General features: G+C 37.2%; 1 protein-coding gene across 1 annotated transcript in view; it reads right to left on the bottom strand.

The window, feature by feature from the left end:
* Positions 1–20,051, bottom strand: part of LOC125233742 (A disintegrin and metalloproteinase with thrombospondin motifs 7) — a 215,703-nt gene that overhangs the window by 67,660 nt on the left and 127,992 nt on the right. The window contains exon 4 of the mRNA XM_048139815.1: positions 8,277–8,439. Coding sequence (XP_047995772.1) covers positions 8,277–8,439 — 163 coding nt within the window. The remainder of the gene's footprint in view (positions 1–8,276; positions 8,440–20,051) is intronic.

Consider the following 20,051-nt stretch of genomic DNA (forward strand, 5'->3'; position numbering starts at 1 on the left):
TACTGAGGAGACGTTTTTTAAATTACATTCAGGCGGCGTGGCGCTGACGTCCGTTCCGCGTCGGCGGACATGCGTCTCTTGAGTGTGGACGGTCCCTTAGGCGTGTCACCGAATGAGGCGAGTTTACCTGTTCAACCATCAATTTCCGTCTTAAAGTTGAAACGACCCGGTTACGTAGCCAAATGTATAAACACTTACGGTAATTATCGTAGCGAATCTCTCTACCGCTCTTCCGTATTGGCGCGACAGAGCTAGACTGCGTTTCCGCTATTAGCATCAGTCAACGATTGTCATTTCAGCAATAACGTAGCCAAATACGTATATACCTAATCGAACATAAATAAAAGCACTGTTGCAAAATAATGTCCTATAAAAAGTAATGAAATAATACGGAACCCTAGCACATTTTATTCAAAATTGATTACAAGCGTGTTTTGAACACCTAATTATTAATGATTCGCAATAGAAACAAGTCATTAAAGCAGCTCTGCATTATTAATTTCATTCACCTGTCAGTTCATTCATTCAAGATTAGCACTACATGTGTCATTTACAAAATAGCGTATCTTAAAAACAGGATTAAGCAAGATACGACGTTGTTGCCACGCATCTCATAATCTGCCATGAACTATGACCGGACACCATTAAGAAACATTGTATTTACAAGAATTCTTCATTCTTATCACAAATACATTTTGTCGAGAGTTTTTTTATCGTTTTATCAGAATGTACCGACCGGCTTTAGCTGAAAACATACATTACACATTTGTATAAGACTTTATTGTCTGAGCACAAGAACATCGTAGAAGGAAAGAGAAGAAGAGGAAGACCTAGGAGAAACTAATTTAATCAACTAACCTAACCAAAAAAATAATATTTTGAAAAAACCCCCGACCGCGACATAGTGGACCGATTTTCATGAAATATACTCCCGACTAACTCAGCTTTCAAACAAAAAAAAACTAAATCTAAATCGGTTCATTCATTCGGGAGCTACGTTGCCACAGACAGACAGACAGACACGTCAAACGTTGTTTTTGCGTCGGGGGTTAAAAAAAAAAAGATTCAGGACGTGTCATACTAGAAGGTTAACGAGTTGGAAGAGGACCGAACGAGTTAGAAATTGGTCCACCGAAAAATGCACAGCTATTAAGTGTGAAGAAGAAGAAGAGGACTATCTAACTAGTACATAGATTTACGAGGATTTTTTTTTATGCTACGTCGGTATTTCGGTAGCAAAGAATGCTGCCATCCTGACCCGGCGCCATAATTACTCAATATACTACTTCATAGTAGATATAAAAAGATATCAAGCAATATATCAATAAAATAATAATTATATTGTAATGGATCATTATTTTTGAATGATCACCTAGTATCGCCATGCAATGACACTTGTGTAATAATACAAATAATTGGCTTGTTAGGGGGTATAGTTACAATGATCACTGACCAGGATCATTAAACTAGTATCTGTACGAGTACAATATGATAATAATATCCGTTTTTTTGCCGCCATAATTGTAGTAGCAGACCCATACATGTTCTGTCTTATTATAATAAATTATTATTGCTGCGAGCGATCAGATTATATTTTATAATAATGATTATGTTTCAAGGCCTATAGTGCGAATCGAAAATCACAATCTCTCTATGTACCTCTCTCTTTAGCCTAAATGAAAGTGATGGAGAGGCAGATAATGAAATCTCGATTTTCGCGGTGTATTTGATCTAAATATTATGGTAGGGGGTACGTAACCAAATGCACAGCATTTCCAGAATTTGGGACCCCCCAATTAGCGTAAGTTGTTAACAAAAATTAAGTCACTGTCAGTTTTGTCACGATAATTAAGCATGAAATTTCTATAAAAATATTGTTTTTGTGTTAATTACATAAACTTTAAGCGATAATAATCTAAATTAAGAATGTGAAAAAAGTAAATTTTTAGACATATTTTATGCTTAATTGTCGTCACAAAACTGATAGCGAGTTAATTTTTGTTAAGAACTTACGCTAATTGGGGGTCCCAAATTCTGAAAATGCCCACAAACGCGTACGATAATTTTATTATGCGTATTACGTTATCGTGGGTAGCTAGCTTTATATCTCTATCGCTCTTTCATATTGGCGCGACAAAGCCAGACTGCGTTTCGGCGTCTAGCGTCAACGATTGTCATTTCTAGGGGAGCGTTCAAGTATTACGTAACGCAATTTGGGGGGAGGGAGGGGCCTTGTAAAACGTTACGATCCGTTACAAGGGCGGGAGGGGGGTATTTAAACAACGTGTTACGTAACATTTTTTTAAATAAAAATAAAAGTTTTTCCCGAATTCTACAGTATATAGTTCTTAAAAAAATAATGTACAAATTACTAAAGGGGACGGCAACGCACAAGTAACACTTCTGGAGTTACTTCCGCGTTGTTACCAGGCATGCGGTTTGCTTGTTTGCCAACATGTGATAAAAAAATGTACTGCAAACGCGTACTTTGTGCAATATAATTGTGACTGTCATGGTCATTTAAATGTTACGTAACGTTTAGGGAGGGGGGGTACAACAATACGTTACGGTGCGTTACATGGGGGGGGGAGGGAGGGTCTAAAATATTCAAAAATTGCGTTACGTAATACTCGAACGCTCCCTAGGCCGGCAGACGTTTTAATTAAAATGATCAGACAGGAGACGGGCAATTATTGTAATTAAGAAAGAACACAAGTATATTAAGTCATTTATCTCAGTTTTTTACGAATTAATTATGTATGCTATTAAAGAGCGCTTCATTACCACATAAAAAAGTTTAGTTCTAAAGAACAATTGTTCAACAAAATGCTTAAGGACAAGTATTAAATACTATTGGTTGTGCGTCTTGTCTTTTCAACACGGCTTGTAAGTTGTATGTGTAAATCTAGGTAAGACTAATGAATAACCTATGAATTATGATTTTCAACGCATACAATTTGAATTCTAAGTAAAACCAGTAAAGCGTTTACAGTTAATAAGTACCTAGTTAATTCTGCCAGCTAGGTCTGTATGATCTATTCGAAACACAGTACGTTTTTACGTTTCAATCAAAAGTTCACTTTTAAAATTGACTAGCGATTGGAACGGATTAGGTGAATTTAGTGTTAGTTTTTGAGTTTAGTTACCGGGGACAAAGATACAGAGAAACGTGTCAAGATTTTATTTTATAAGTTAAAGTTATAGTAGCTGGTGGCCTAGCGGTAAGAGCGTGCGACTTTCGATCCGGGGGTCGCGGGCTCGAACCCCGGCTCGCATCAATGAGTTTTTCGGATTTTTGGCCTAGTTACACTTCGGGTTGGAAGGTAAGATGGCAGTCGCTTTTGTAAAACTAGTGCCTAAGCCAAATCCTGGGATTAGTTGTCAAAGCGGACCCCAGGCTCCCATGAGCTATGGCAAATTCCGGGATAACGCAAGGATGATGATGAAGTTATAGTTAACATACGCATAATTTAAAATTACCATCTAACTACTCTTTAAAAAGTCCTTAACATAAATTAAAAAGCAAGAAAAATAAATCATCAGTTTAACGATTATAAAAGAGAGAAACGGCATAACAAATCTTTTAAAAATCATGTGTCAAAACCATTTTGCGGTCATAAAAAAAATATGATTTCATTCCTTCTAAGGAACTAGACACGCGCAATCGACGCCCACTTTTGATTACTTCCATATCAATATATAAATAATTAATTAATTTTGAAATTCGCAACAGTATCTCACTCATCGATCAAAAGCAAGGCCGCGATATTAAATTACGAATGTGGGCACGAGAGAAGACAAAAAAGTATTTGAAATTATTATAGCAGTGTCAGAGATAAATAGGGTTCAGTAGATGCACTTATTATGTAGGTTGTTTAGCACTAGCACTCTATACAAATTTCCTCGAGATGAATTTCGTTTGTTTGAAAGAAAACGTTAAAACATAAACATAATAAACGCTACGATGCATGGTTTATGAAAAGCTCTAATTTGATTGTAACAGAATATACATTTTTAACCCCCGACGCAAAAACGACGGGGTGTTATAAGTTTGACGTGGCTGTCTGTCTGTCTGTCTGTGTGTGTGTCTGTCTGTGGCATCGTAGCTCCCGAACGGATGAACCGATTTAGATTTAGTTTGTTTTTGTCTGAAAGCTGAGTTAGTCGGGAGTGTTCTTAGCCATGTTTCATGAAAATCGGTCTACTGTGTCGCGGTCGGGGGTTTTTTCAAAATTTTAATTTTGTGGTTATAATAAATAAATAAATATTGGGGGACACCTTACACAGATCAACTTAGCCCCAAACTAAGCAAAGCTTGTACTATGGGTGCTAAGCGACGATATACATACTTAAATAGATAAATACATACTTATATACATAGAAAACATCCATGACTCGGGAACAAATATCTGTGCTCATCACACAAATAAATGCCCTTACCGGGATTCGAACCCAGGACCGCGGCTCAGCAGGCAGGGTCACTACCGTCTGAGCCAGACCGGTCGTCAAACGTACTTAATGTAATAACATAATTATCTACATGATGGCACTACCAAGCCAAGTCAGACTAGCTGAGGCTAAAATAAAAACTGGTTGCTTGCGAAGTTGCTAACATTGATTATCTTGTGGTCTTCATCGCCGTTTCCACTCCCACCATATAGTAATTTACTTTGAAAATATAACCTCCTTATTTAATTTTTTAATTTTGAAAATACTAGGAGTCAATTTTCAAATCCTCACCCAATGATTGTTGAATCATCATTAATACTTCTAATTTGTTATAATATTTCTCAAAAGGATTAAAATTGAACCCTAAAACGACACCGCGTACTTTGCAGCTGTATCCGAATTAATTAAGCAAACACTAACAAAACCAAACGAAAATTTCACTTTTAACAGCATGAGGTCCGCGCCGAAACGACGGGATTGGAACTATTGAAAGTAAGAGTGTTCAACGGCCGTCGAAAGCTTTTTTGTGATAAAGTCATTCATGTATTCTGTGAACGTTGTCACGTATTTGGTATTTGCGTTTCTTGTCGGTACCGGTGAGGTGTAGCCGGGTAAGATCGGACTGTTTTTAGGCGAGTTGGAAGGACGTCACAAAAAGTATCTAAATATATTTAAGTTTTTTCATTCTTACTAATTTTTACCATATAATTAGGTATTAACATTAATTATATATGTATAAGAAAACAAATATTAATGAATTTTCTCTCTTTACCTGATCTCTCAAACAGATATATAGTTTAGGAGTAATCTACATTATATTTTTTTCCAGACACCAAACAAAAAAACTTTTTAGACTAAGATCAGGCTAACGATCGGACTGAGCTAATTCTAACGCGAAAGCAAAGAACATAAGAAATGTTATCAACGTCTGCACGAAAAAAGCCGGTCTGTTTTAAAACAACCCTCCTTTCCTTAAGGAAAACTTATTTTTACCGACTTTGAAAAAAAAATTAAACACATCCACGACACGACTGAATTGTTACTATAATTTGGCGCATCGGGCATGGTGAACTGGTGTCACACACGGTATATTGTTATAATGATCTTACCCTCTATGCGATCTTACTCGTGCATACCTTATTGCAAGTGTTTGTGCAACTAAAAGCACTTAGTAAACGTTACAGTAGCCTGTTGATGGAGTGTTGGCTTTGTCGCCGCTGACAGCGCTTCATTAGGTCTACAGTTTGCTGTCCATTTATTAAGCTGGGTACGTGGCCAAATGCACAAACGCTTACGATCATATCGTAATCGTAGTTAGCTATCTCTATCGCTCTTCCGTATTGGCGCGACAGAGCCAGACTGCGTTTCGATCGGCGTCTAGCGTCAACGATTGTCATTTCTCTAGGCCGAGTGGTAGTTGTTTAGTATTCTCATTAGTGTTAGGTTTTGTTAACGAAGTCTTTGACTTAAAGCAGTTACATACACATGTATTAAAACTGAGGTATAACCTTTCAAAAGAGCTAACTTCTCTATAAAAATGATACAAAAATAAGCCCTTTTTGAAGACACTCCTTAATTAGTGAAATCGGGTTGGTTCACGCAATCGTTTTTGCATCATTATAATAGAAAAGATCTGATTAATTGGTGCCATTTAATGTAAAAGTGTAGGCGTATAGTGATTTCGCGTACCGTCGACCTATTGGATAAATCTTCATAGATCGTAGAACTAGGTATATCGAAGAGCCAAACCTACATAACTAACTATTGATCGACTTTTAAAAAGTGGCTGCAGTTACGATAAATATAGATATCGCTCAACGCTGTCAAAATTTCGCCATAGTATGTTTTTTCAAGGCCGATTGTACATCGAAGGCATGAAAATAATTCATTTGACTAACACCCCTGTAGCTCGCGTCACTAAGCTTTAACAAAGCACAATAACTATAATTACCCATTTTATCCTATAGTATTCTTCCCCGCAGGCCATTCTGCCAAAACCAACAGATAAATAAAAAGGATGGGCCCAATGTTTCATCTTCAGATTTCATAGTTAGTTTAGGCGCTAAGCCCCGCAAGGCCGAGTTGTGATTTATTTGAACTCTTCATTTATAAATAACTGACAATAAAAATGAAGCTCCGTAGACTAAACATTATGCTTTTGGTTGCGGTTTGACGGTTTATTTGATGTTTTAGGATAATTGGTGGTCTATTCTTAATGTTTGGAAGTGCCGTGTATACTACTTAGTTATGACATCGTAAGAAGTTCGTACAATAACTACTATTTATATTATGTGAACTAGCTTTTGCCCGCGGCTTCGCTTGCGTTAGAAAGAGACAAAAAGTAGCCTATGTCACTTTCCATCCCTTTAATTATATCCACTTAAAAAATCACGTCAATTCGTCGCTCCGTTTTGCCGTGAAAGACGGATAAACAAACAGATACACACACTTTCTCATTTATAATATTATTTAGTATGGATTGTTTTAGACATTTCTAATCTATAGTTAATAGCTATACCTAAACACTGCAATCGTGGTTACGCTATAAGTTTAAAATTACTACACAGTCACACCTCGGACACTGGCGATCAAGTATATGAAAGAGGCGGGTTCCTAGCACACAGTCTAAGCTCGTGTAGGTGAACGCGTACTATGCTTGTATTGAGTGGAATATGACAGGTCAACTGTTCACGTTTTTGACAGGCGGTAACTGTGAGGTAACCGAGAGAGGGTGGGAGGCACTTTCAACGGGGAGCGGGAGTGGCCATACTGTACGATAGTACTCTTTATTATACTGTGACACAGTCATAGAAAAACTTTAGCAAAAGTTAAGCTCGACAACTTTCTCAAAAGTCGTAAACAAGTAGATACCTATTAAAAGCATAATTTGATGGAAGGGTAACTAACTACGATGCCCAACGCTGAGCAATTGAACTTGTAAGGTAAGTGCATGCGACTTGTCAGGTTTAAAAAAAATATATATTCCCGTTGAAAGATCCTAAATAAAATTTCTCTCCCCAATAATCATTAAACTGTCGGTCAGACTTCACCACAAAACATCAAAGCTTCTGTGTGGGCTGAGCATGAAAAACAGTTTGTCCGAAGTGGTAACCGCACGTTCAGGTAGCCAGCACTTAGTGGTCGCAATGTGGTTACCACAATCTGTTGCAGTCTTAAAAATAAGGGCAGTTCTGCAAACGTGAAACGACCACACGCAAAGTGATGAAGGTTTTATAGACCAGTGATTTACTTCCGAGAGTCAAGATATTGGCGCAGAGAGACAAATTAGTGCTGAATCAATCAATCGAATTAATTAAGACAAAAAATGTTTATAAATATTCTACCTAAGTTTTTATAAGGTGGTGTGGAGCTGTCTTAATAATGAATAACTTAACGTAGTCTCAGCGAGATATGTTATGATTATTTTTTCGCGACCACCGATGTTTTTGACGCGAAAAAAATGGTGGCCTACGTCTAGTGAAAGTCCTAAGTTATAATTTCACAAGTCTAAATCGCAACACCCCTGAGCGCCACTGTTCCAACGCTTTTTTTATACTTAGGGTACCTTAGGTTATTGTATGTAATTTTAAATCAACTCGCCGGGAATACGACCCTCGATCTAAACTGGCCCCTAACAAAGCATTTGTAGGGCATCCAATGGCGCCTAGTCTTGGTGCTAATACTTTAATAAGTTACTCATCAACAGGCTTAAAGTGCCACCCTCAATTCAGGTTGGCCCCTTAAGGACCCCGTGTAGTGGCACCCCCGTGGGGCCTAGTTTTTAAACAACAGATACATAGTTATTGATCTATTGATATGTTACTCACCAATCCATCACAGGCGGAAAGTGCCACCCTTGACTCAGGTTGGCCCCTAATGGACCCCGTATAGTGGCACCCAGTGGCGCCCCCGTGCGGCCTGTGCCGCGTCCTCTCGCCGTCGCCATGCCGCTCCACAACCAGCGCTGGCGCAATGAAGCTCACCGACGGCCTGTGGACAATCACACCATCAGCATTTTGAGGAATTTTTGCAGAGATAATTATGATGTAGAAGTAGTTCTAGATTTGGGAATGAGCGACCGGAGTTATGACAAGTGGTAGAAAGACGTACAAATGGTAAATTACTATACTGTATATGTCGCAGGGAAATGGCCAAAACGCCAAAAAAATTTGTATCCTGGTTGAGGTTTTTGTCATTTCACTAAACTTGTTTAGCGAAATGATAAAACTAGTTGAGTTTTGTAAGTTTGTATCGTCAACTTACTGTCGCGGTTAAGGAGTTTTTTCAAATCCCTAAACAAATCTAGTGAAATGACAAAGCGTGGCGCGAAAATTGCCCGATTTTGTGATTACACTAGACAGAGTCAGGGAATCGGTAGTCAAATAGGTACGATTTGAGAGATTTAAAATTGGTTTAGGTTTACTTAGGAGCATACACGAAAGGAGGCCGAGACAGGACCGTGCATCAAAGGAAGAAAACGAAGTGGAAAAGCGGTTCGTCGTCTTCGCCTCGGCAAGTTTGTGGTCATGAAAAGCTCATATAAAATAATATAAAAAGAGGAATATGGCTTACTTAAACCACACATTTAAAGTGTGAATTAGGTAGTTGGAAGTATTCTATTTATTCCCTTTTACAAGAATCGCAATCCTTTTGGTATTTTAACATTTATATTATAATATGTAGCAACGCACATTCCGATTAAAATGATGAATTTACTGATCGTTAGCGAAAGATTTAGAATAAATTGTGCAGAATTTTAACATTTATCTGAGCAATCTCAACGATTTATTGGTATAAAAAAAATATAACCAATTTTTCAACAACTTATAGTGTTGCAAATTAATGCCATAAAACTATTCCTCCAATCCAGTAAGGCATGTCTGGCGAGATTTCTATCCACTTCGTAGATCCCCTATCTTCACATAATTCACATTTTCTACTTTATAATAGTTTACCAAGAATTTTCGATCCTAGGTCCAGTAGCGAGTTTTAAATGCTTGCGAGAGTTGCGAGGCACGCAGCTATTTCTGAGGGCCTACCGCGGAGTTCGACATGTTGCGTCTCTGTCGCTCTTGTGATTTCGTACGTAAGTGTGACACGTACGAGAGTATCAGTGTTGGACCTACGTCCTTTTACATTGAGCTGTGGAAGTTAGAACGACATGCGATTACCGCGCTTCACTGTTTTCCTCCTTGATAAAATACTTTTAAACAATTAAATGTAAGTACATATTATATGTATTAATAAATGGGTGTCTTCACTTTGTTACTTAATTTTTAAAAGTAACAATTGTGTTAGAATATGTACCTATGTACCTACAATTGTAGGTACATATTTCGCGGCTTTAACCTTTATACTAATCAAAATCTAAAAATATATAAGATATAGTCGATAGGTACCTACTGTAGTGTAGACATTCGTATATAGTGTAGACATATTAAAACGAAATGTATGACTGCATTTGCATGGAGAAGCATCCATTATTTCCTTAAATATATTTTCACCACAAATAAAATGAAAGAATCCGCGGCTCAACAACACTCCCGATTAAATCTCAGCTGTGGATTGTATGACACGTAATAATTGATTGCGAACGGCCTCCTCTCATATATTTAAACATTTCATTTAAAGCCAATTCACAATAAAAGAATCCCACAGATTATAATATTATAAATCCGGATCTATACTGTTAATATTAAAACACAAAATGAACGAAACATTCAAGGAAACATAAGCTTTAATACCGGCAATCTTTGAACGCGGTTGGCAATAAAATTAAAAGGTTAGATAAAATGCTTTCAACTTAAAAGCTTAATATAATGTTGTTAATATTTTATTGTTTTCATTACAAAATAGTATTGAAATATCATCTTATAGATTTAGCAAGGTAACCTCGAAAATACACCTAAATTATTCTTTTGACAATTCTTGTTCAAAATTTTTATAACACTTTTAAATTCACTACTTATGATCATCTTTCTCTGCCATTCCATTTGTGCCCGTAATTGGAGTAAATAAGAAAGATATCCACATGAACTTTGGTTTCCACGGCACGGCACACAGCTGAAGGCCCTGGGTATTTGTAGGTTTTCTTATTCAAAACCTTGCCGTATTCATACAAAGTCGCAGGTCATTTCTGTCGGCTATTACCCAGATCGCACGGCCTTCACTGGGCATACGAGTAAGCTATATTTATGCCAAATACAAACCATCTATTCCAACAGTGAGGCCATGAAGTTTAATTAAACAAACAACGGGTTTCTAGGCTAAAGTACTTTTTCGGGAGATTACGTTTTGAACTTGCGTCTATTAGATTTGCTGTCAACGAACCTCGATGACATTAAGACGTTATCAATGTACTTACTTACTTAAACAGTTGGTACTAACTTACTCCGTTGGCTCAGTGCCCCAAAATGAGACTTGGCCTCCTATATAAGTATAAGACAGCGCCACATTTCTCGGTCCTGTGTGCGTAGCTGAATGCACAGACGCTCACGAAACGTTCACGATAATATCTCTTTCGTATCTATCTATATATCTATCTCACTCGTTCGTATTGGCGCGACAGAGCCAGACTACATTTCTGCGCAGGCAAAAACGCAAGGAGGATGATCATGTATACTTTTATTTTATATTTAGGTACCTCTATATGCAATGCAAATATTGGCATGGATGACCTAGGGTCTAGTTCCTAAAACTTCAGATCTATCAATTTGTTTCAACCTAACGAGGAAAAATTGTCGAACGTTGAGTAATGTGCGGCGATAGCAATAAATTGTTCGTTTTAGCGCATATCGGCCAAGGGATCTGACCACTATGGCGACGACCATAAAAAGTAGATGTCGCACAGGGTCAAGATTTATCGAGCACCACGGGCCGTAGCCAACAATACAAGAAAACATTGAAAATATTCCACTGACGTTTAGGTGACATCGTCATATTGGTGACATAATAATATTTCGGTACAGTTGGTGATTCTTCGTCAGACATGACATGAGAGCTCGAGCTCACGGGGAGTCCACACGCACGCACGGAGTGAAAGATGCATCAGAAAGCTTTACTTCTATAAGAATCAATTGTGGACGCTCTGTGGCGAATGATTCGCAGTTATTCTGTCACACCAATACGGAAGAACGATAGGGAGAGATGACTATGATACTTTGTTTATTTGTCATATGGTATATATTATAATTCGAACCATGAGGTTAGAAGACAGCACGGTTGCCAGGTTTTTTTTCAATTTAAGCACCATCACCCACTAGTAACTTATAGGGTGTGACAGTCCCCCAGAGGTGCAAGCAAAGGGTCTTCACGAGCTTGCGCCACGCCTTCCTATCTTCAGCGACCCTCGTGGCCTCGCTCCAGACCAACTTTGCATTTTGCGGTTTCAGCCGAAAGCAATGCTTGCATTATAGGCAATTCCTACGGAAGTGTTGCAACTCGATCCCTTACGATACTATACGTATCGTAAACGATTGTACTCTTGGCTACAGACCCAGCTTTAGATACCGCGGAACGTACCTAACGACTTTAAAAGCCTTCGAGAAATGGCGAGGACTTGTGCGGATTGTCTTTTGGTACAACACACTTCGCTGACCATATATTGAAGGTTTATATCGATACAAGAAAAGGTTTGCTGTCTGGGTTGTTAAGGGTCCCAGGCTAACTCTAACTTACTATATCGTTAGGACATCTGAAAGATGTCATTCGGATATCATGCATTTCGCTGGTGCTTGCCTAAAGCTGTAAAGGTGCGCGCGAGACACACTATGACTGAATGACATCTTCTGATGTCGATGTAAATTTGAATTGGCCTGTTGGTGTTTGCCGTGTTTGTACAAGTTCAGAGAGATTTTTTCGTGATATAAAAAGGAGGCAAACGAGCAGACGTTTCGATGATGGCAAGTAAATTACAAAACAGTGGCGGTTGCAAGTGTGTATCTGATGTTTTAATGATTTAGGCTTTATATTATAATTAAGAGTATTTGGGGAATTCCTAATGTCGAAAATCGTCAAGTAATATAATATTCCTTCGTAATGTGGTATTCGATGAATGTTTTGGTAAATCATTATTAAAATTTATTCAAGTAGACAATACTACCTTTTAATACAAATAAATCATCAACATTTAAAATGACTGCAGTTGCAAAATAAAAACAAATGGAATAATATATCTTCATTTGTTACATCAACACGCCGACATTAAAGGTTCTATATCAATTTGACCTTATCTGACCATAGAAGTGACTTTATCCATTAGCATCGATAAAAAAATCACTATCTTAATGGGCAGCAGAAGCCAAGTACTACTCAAACATGTATTGATAGGTTATCAGTGATCTCTTGATCAGTAAGCGTAAATCGATTATGAACAACGATATTTTTTATTTCATTGATTTTTTATGTAGATATAACCTTGGGCTTGTTAGTTAATGCTACCACTTACAGAGGTAAATGTATACTTATTACAGGGTACACGTTGGAGCCGCAAGAATTACCTACCTACTAGTATAATAATTGATGGTGATGGAATCTTAGTAAAAGACACCGTGCAAGGAAAATTGGAAGACGAAAAACCTTGGGGCTTCCACTAAATTGATGGTCCGACTAACACAAGAACGTTACCTCAAGCAAAATCCAATCAGTAATGAGAGCTAGTCCCAGAAAGATGGGGACAAGTGACAGGAGCTGCTAAACACCATTACTATTCTCAACAATCAACCCTTATTCCGACAAAGAAGAAGGTAAAAACGCAGAGAACGCGAGAGGTAGTGCTGGTGCCGTAGCCGAATGGCATTTCTGCGAATTCTGCGACGCGAAACGAAAACAAAGCGTTTCGTGAGCGTTTGTGCCATTCGGCTACGTAGGCAGGACCGAGAAAAGTGGCCAGTGCAGTCTTGTATCGGAGGCCAAGTCTTAATTTGGGGCGCTGCGCCAACGGAGTAAGTAAGTATAGTTGTCTTTCGAGGCAAAGAAGGATTCGCCTAGGAGTCATCTTACACTGGTTTGTCTCTAACTATTGAATAGAAGGGAACAAGCCCAGGGCTGTCGATCAGCAAACACATCGGTTAAGCACACAGATAAGGCTCATTACGGCAATTAGTGAAGGCAAACACGGACGCCCCGAATACGTGGACGTGTTGACACAAATGTGTGCATCTGGGTGCCTAGCCAACGCTTTGTAAGCGTTTCGTGGCCAGCTCTCCCTATCGCTCTTCTGGTGCCGTAGCCGAATGGCATTTCTGCGACGCGAAACGAAAACGAAACGCCGCGAAAGGTAGCCAGGGTGGCTAGCCGAATGGCACAATCGCTCACGAAACGCTCACGAAACGAAGCGCTAATAGATATCTATCTCTATCGCGCTTGCGTATTGGCGCGACAGAGCCAGCGGCGTATCGCTTTCGTTTGGCGTCGGAGAAATGCCATTCGGCTACGGGGCCTGGCTCTGTCGCGCCAATACACAAGAACGATAGAGATAGATCTACGAGCGTTTCGTTTCGTGAGCGTTTGTGCCATTTGGCTACGTACCCTGGTATACTCTTGGGTCGTCTCGTTCGTATTTCGTCACGTTCCTAAATTTGTCCGATTCTGCTTTCGTCGGCCATTCTTCATTCGTCAAGTTAGTCTGCAGTCATTATCGTCTTTGACCATAATGAGTTGTTGGCCTTTTTCTTATTTCGACTCAATCGAATCGTTTTTCGTCATTTCGTATTAGGTAAGTCATATTCTAAGTTGGTACCGACCTAAAACTATGAAGAAACACGAAAATCATAGATTTAAGGGCAAACATGCTGAAAGAAGATTATGACGAGTAAAGAACGAGACGGATTAAGATAAAGATGATGACAAATTTGACCGTAGATGAGAAAGATCATTGACGATCGTGACGAATAAAGATCGGACAAATTTAGTAACGTGACGAAAAACGAACGAGACGATCCAAGACTAAACGGCTCTTCTGTAGTGGTGCGACAGAGCCAGACTGCGTTGCGATCACCACGAAGCGTCAACGATTGTCACTTCGGCTGGGCTGGCTGTACAAGTGTACACATTCGCGCGTGTGCCCACATTGCCTGCAAGACGGGCGCCACGCTAACGCAAACTCACTACTACTCACTACTATGTTTCAACTATTGTGACAATCAGTAGTAGACTAATATACAAATGTGGGTTTCTCCTGAGGTGAATGGACAATGGGTCACAAAGTAGAATTGTAAATGGTTACTATCTTTTCATCTAATACGTTTCTACGAGTATTGCATCGAATATGTTTTTCAATAAATTATTCTATTCATTGTATGGTGTAGTGTGAGATCATTTGATCCTCTTACCATTGACTAAATAATAGTACTTTCTTTACTAATGTTTGACGAACTTATTATTTAATGTAATTGGACAAAACAAGTACCTAGGTAGGTATACATATTTGGTTCTCAGCTTCATATTTGTTTATTTATCTATGCACATGAGAAAAGTCGTCCCCTCAATCAAACAAAACGCTGCAATTATGTACCTACATGTACAAGATGCAACCGTAATGGACTAGCATTTGAATGAAAATGCGTAGGTAGTTCAGCTCTTAATAGGTTTAATAGGTGCAAATAAGCATTCGCACAGGTAACACTTAGCGTGTAAGCCAATCTATCTGTTTAGAAGCGTAAGGAGTTAAGGACACAGTTTTGCCGATAGAGGCTGCTTTTTTAAGGAGCATTATTGAGACCAAAAGTTAATCTGTTCAACTCATAAGTGTTATAACTGCGGAAACGCTACCACGACTTCAAGTGGTCAATTATGGAATAAAAGTTGATATGGATTCCTATTATATTAAAAATCAGTTTGGCACATTATACATACGTATGCGAGATATCCAAGAAAGTATTGTAATTCATGACCCCAAATACCGTCTCCGTAAGCTTACGTAGGTCTTGTCCCCACTGCTGGTTGTCAAGTGGTGCGGTTTTGCAGCCCTTGCTATTTTTTCCTACGGGCAATAGTGTTTGAAGGAGTTTTCCTGAAGAAGCCACTCGTTAATGACATTGATGCTTTCGTTTTTCACTTCTCCAAGGTGATGAAGTTTGAATACATTCTACGTATAGCATGGCATTAAGAAGACAACCTAAATATCGCGAATTTCTGTTTTGCCCTATGGTTGACTGGTAGAGAATGCCTTAAGGCATTAAGTCTGCCATTTGTACTTTTTTTAATTGTCCAATAAAGTTTAAATAAATAAATATGTTGGCTTATGCTGTGTTATGCCAAATCGTCACGAAACATTTATAAGCACCTCATGATTAAGGTCGTATCAAAATATGATGAAAACCATTATCAAAGTCACGTAGCAGAAGTGGATATAAACAGGGTGGGCGCTAATTTTATCACCAGCAATATCCATATATGTTTAGGCGACATCGAGGCGAGACCTTTTACACCAGCATAACTACGATTAATCTAATCGGTTACCATTAGCATAAATGTCAACACGTATAAATCTTGTAATAGGCACTTCGCGGTATAGGTTACCTAAAGTATCGGAAAATCATCATAGGTTTTATGTAAGATATTTTATAAACGGCCTATTACGTAGTTAACGAATGGCAAGAAATCTAGTCACTAGTGTGGTACTATGGTTAGACATATTTATACTTAGGTAAATGAGTTTTGCAGTAAACACGGAAGATTCAGACAAATTTTGGATTCTGCTATTCTATTTTGAAGAAACTATTGTAGTAGGTAACGTAATTGTATCAGTAATAAACAATATACTTAAACATGTTAGTGATATTGTAGTTATACTTATTCAAATATTAGTGAACGACTTATTGAAAAAATATCTAAATAAGTAAACAAACTTTGTGCTAAAATGATTATAAGACGTATAAGTATAAGTACCCGTGGCGCAACTTGTAATAAGCATGCTAAAGGAAGGATGTGGTTCATTTCATCATTTAAAATACTCATTGGTGACTTCGTAATAATTTCAGTTAGTATTTATCGTTACCAAGCTTCGTAGTTTAAATTTTTTTAAAGAGTTTATCAGCAATTCCCGAAAAGTTTGTACTCGTACATTTGGATCACGTTTCCGATTTTGATAAAAATTGGTAGGCCAATTTTGATCCCAATGTAGGTACAAATTTTTCGGGTAGTAGTACTCTTATAAACTATGTAGATATTTTAGGATATTCTACAATTTTTATGATTCCTTTGGCTTCTCGTATAAACATAACTGTGAGTCAGGTATTCCTTGTTACTCTTACCCTCAGACCTCCTATTCCTTTTTTTCAAATAACTGTCAATTAAATCTCAAAAACAATAAGTCATACGAGGTTTTGCGCGGAGAGGCACAAACGTAGAGTACCTACACATAGTTCCATGGTACCTTTAAAGTCTTTGCAAAAAGGTAGAAAATTGCAGACAACTTCCAGAGGCTCGAGGAGTGTAATTTTGGCGAGTACCTTTTGTTCTTTTATCGAACCTTTTATGAGGTCCTTGCACTTCTACGACTTGTAACAATACGTACGGTTCCAAACAAGAGTTCAGAGACAGGGTTCGGCTGTTCCGAAACTCGTTTAGTTAAACTTTATTTCTTGTTAACAGTCACAAGCAATCAAAGCATGAGTTTGACATTAACTGATTCGCTAGCGTCTACTTAATTTAATACTTCAAAATTTTTCGTTGCGTGTAATTTTTATTTGTGAATGGTTGTAATTGTACACTGTACCTATGGACTAAGATTGTATGCAATAAATGATTTATTATTATTATTTATTAATTTCGTTCGTATATACTTTTCGTTTAAAACACTAGGAAGCCTGTACGTAAGATACTGGTGTAGCTGGAATCCTAACAGTACCTAGCCATATTATGTATATCTTTAATCAGAAGCGGTATAGGTACTAATCGGCTATAATATTTTTACTACAACTTTGATATTTTACAATTAAAATAGTAATTAGGTACATGTATGATCGAAGTAAACTACTGAACAAAATAGTTTTGCTTTTATAGAAACGTCCTTTTTTCTCAATATCGATTCAATTGATCGAAGTTAAACTGAGAACCTAAATACTTGGCGGTGACATAAACATAAATTTGTGTAAATTACACAAACATAAATTTGTGTAAATTACACAATTTTATGTAGTTTTATGTAATTCCAATCATATTTGAACTTCTCGAACGACTGGAAAGTGGACAACGATGAATTTAAAACGAATTCATCGATAATTTAACAGAAATAAAAGAGCGGTTTCGTAACAAAATACAGTGGAAACTGGATAAGTGGAACCTGGGTAAGTGGAAAACCTCTTTAAGTGGGCCCAAGTTCTCGATCCCAGTCCCTTAGGAACGAATTACCTCTATAAGTGGAATTTTGAGACCTCTATAAGCGGAATCCATTTTTTCGTAAATTTCTTATTTTTACCTCTGCAACTGGAAGCAGTCGTCTCCGAAACCTCTATGAGTGGAAAAACTTGGCGTTATAAATTTTGTATTTTTAATAAACCGCTACAAGGAGGGTAGTTTATTTCGTTAACATTATGGTTTGTGTTTTAACTATATATTTTGTATGAGATTACACATCGTTCAGTTTGGTTTTAGCTGCGGTGCGGTGCCGCTGCCGTGCTGTTAGATAAGCAATGTCTAAGCACACAATCAAGTGTTTATTTATCTCTTTGGGATAAATTAAAAAAAAATGGATTTTTTTCATTAAAGTACAATCGGTATATTGATTTATTTAACCATACTGGTTTCTCTTGCATGAATAAATTTTAATATTAGGAGTGATTTTGTAGGTAGGTATATAAGTTACTTCATAACAAAGGAAAGATATTGTTTTTGTATAATAGTATTGTGGATTATTTACAGTATTGCTTTTTGAAGTCAGGATCACATACCTATTTTTTGTTAATTTATATCTACATGCATATTAAAGCATAGTTAACATAGTATTGGCACGCGTTTAGCGACGAATAAAAAAAATATATTTAAAAATTAAAAAAAACTGATAATCACATCTTAATTTTAATACGTTGATAACTCTATATTAGAAATTTGGTTGATCTAACTTTTTGCGTTTGTAAGTTATTGATGAGGGACGTTGACCGGCGAAAATGCACTGTGAACAAATACGTGAAAAATCCCCTTGGTCTGGGTCAATGATTGCTAAATTGTTGAATTTCCAGAAAACTAGTAGGCAATAATTATTGCCCAAATCATTATTTCATTAAAGGACAATTAAATAATAGTGGCAAAATAATTCAAAATATCCACTCCTTGCGGTCCACACGGAATCAACAGACAAAAAAGATGGATGAAAATCTTGTTCAGAAGATGATGAATACTATTTTCAGAAAAGTCCGTAATTTTGTGCATAACCATACTGAATGATTGAAATATATGTGACACGCTATAAATTAATAAACGATCTTTTATATTCTGCAATAAAAAATATTGTTTACTTTTTTCTTTTCATTTAAAAATTAAATTCCTCCCATCGCGTACCAATTCTAAATTAACTATGCTTTAAATAAAATATACATATTTATTTGACCATATACGTGACCTCTATAAGCGACATTACTAGCATCGACAACCTCTATTAGCGAGAGCCTCTGTAAGTGAGAAAACATTTTATTTGAACCTGGTTAAGTGGAAAACTGGTAAAATGGAAAACCTGGATAAGCGGAACTAAACAGCCGGTCCCTTGCTATTCCACTTATACAGTTTCCACTGTACCAAAAAATCTTCGTTTAAAACGAAGTTTCAATAAATTGAAACAAATGGGGTGTATTTTAGACGTATATTATTATTTATTGCAATATAATCCGACAGCCGCACATCCGAGCGGGTAGCCAAGATGCCAATAGTTTACGATTCGTAGTGATTAAAACGCCATGTCTCAGTCGCACTATTAAAAGGAAGAGTGGTAGAGAGAGAAGGAGTGAACGATTGTCACCTTGGCTAGGCATTCAGTGTTTTGAAATAAGGGGATTTTCTCGGATAAACATTATGAAAACAAACAGAATTTCATTGCACATTTGCTCTACATATGATGAAGAGAGAAGCGATTAAATTATAATTTAATGTGTTGACTAAACTTACTATTAGTTTCGCTATTTACTATTACACAATTTGCTTAAATCTTAGTAAAAGATTAATCTTTATGTCGATCATTTTGTTACACCACGAATTCATAAGATTTAGATTTAGATTAGATTTAGGTTATATTTATTTCTTGATGAAAATTACATGTTATTTTAACTTAAAAATAGCACCAATTCACAAAAAGATCGTCACAACATAATAATAAGAAAATAATTGATACAAACAATAATAATCATCAAATTAAAAAGTAAACCAATAATATGTCATAATCACTACATAGTATAAAACAAAGTCACTTTTTCTGTCCCTATGTCCCTATGTCCCTTTGTATGCTTAAATCTTTGAAACTACGCAACGGATTTTGATGCGGTTTTTTTTAATAGATAGAGTGATTCAAGAGGAAGGTTTATATGTATAATAACATCCATAAAATAGTGGAGAAGTACTGTTATTTTTGAGGCTTCTTATGTGATGTCGTAAATAATTACATGCGGGTAGAT

Source organism: Leguminivora glycinivorella, chromosome 15, assembly GCF_023078275.1.
Source record: "Leguminivora glycinivorella isolate SPB_JAAS2020 chromosome 15, LegGlyc_1.1, whole genome shotgun sequence".
NCBI classification, from domain to species: domain Eukaryota; kingdom Metazoa; phylum Arthropoda; class Insecta; order Lepidoptera; family Tortricidae; genus Leguminivora; species Leguminivora glycinivorella.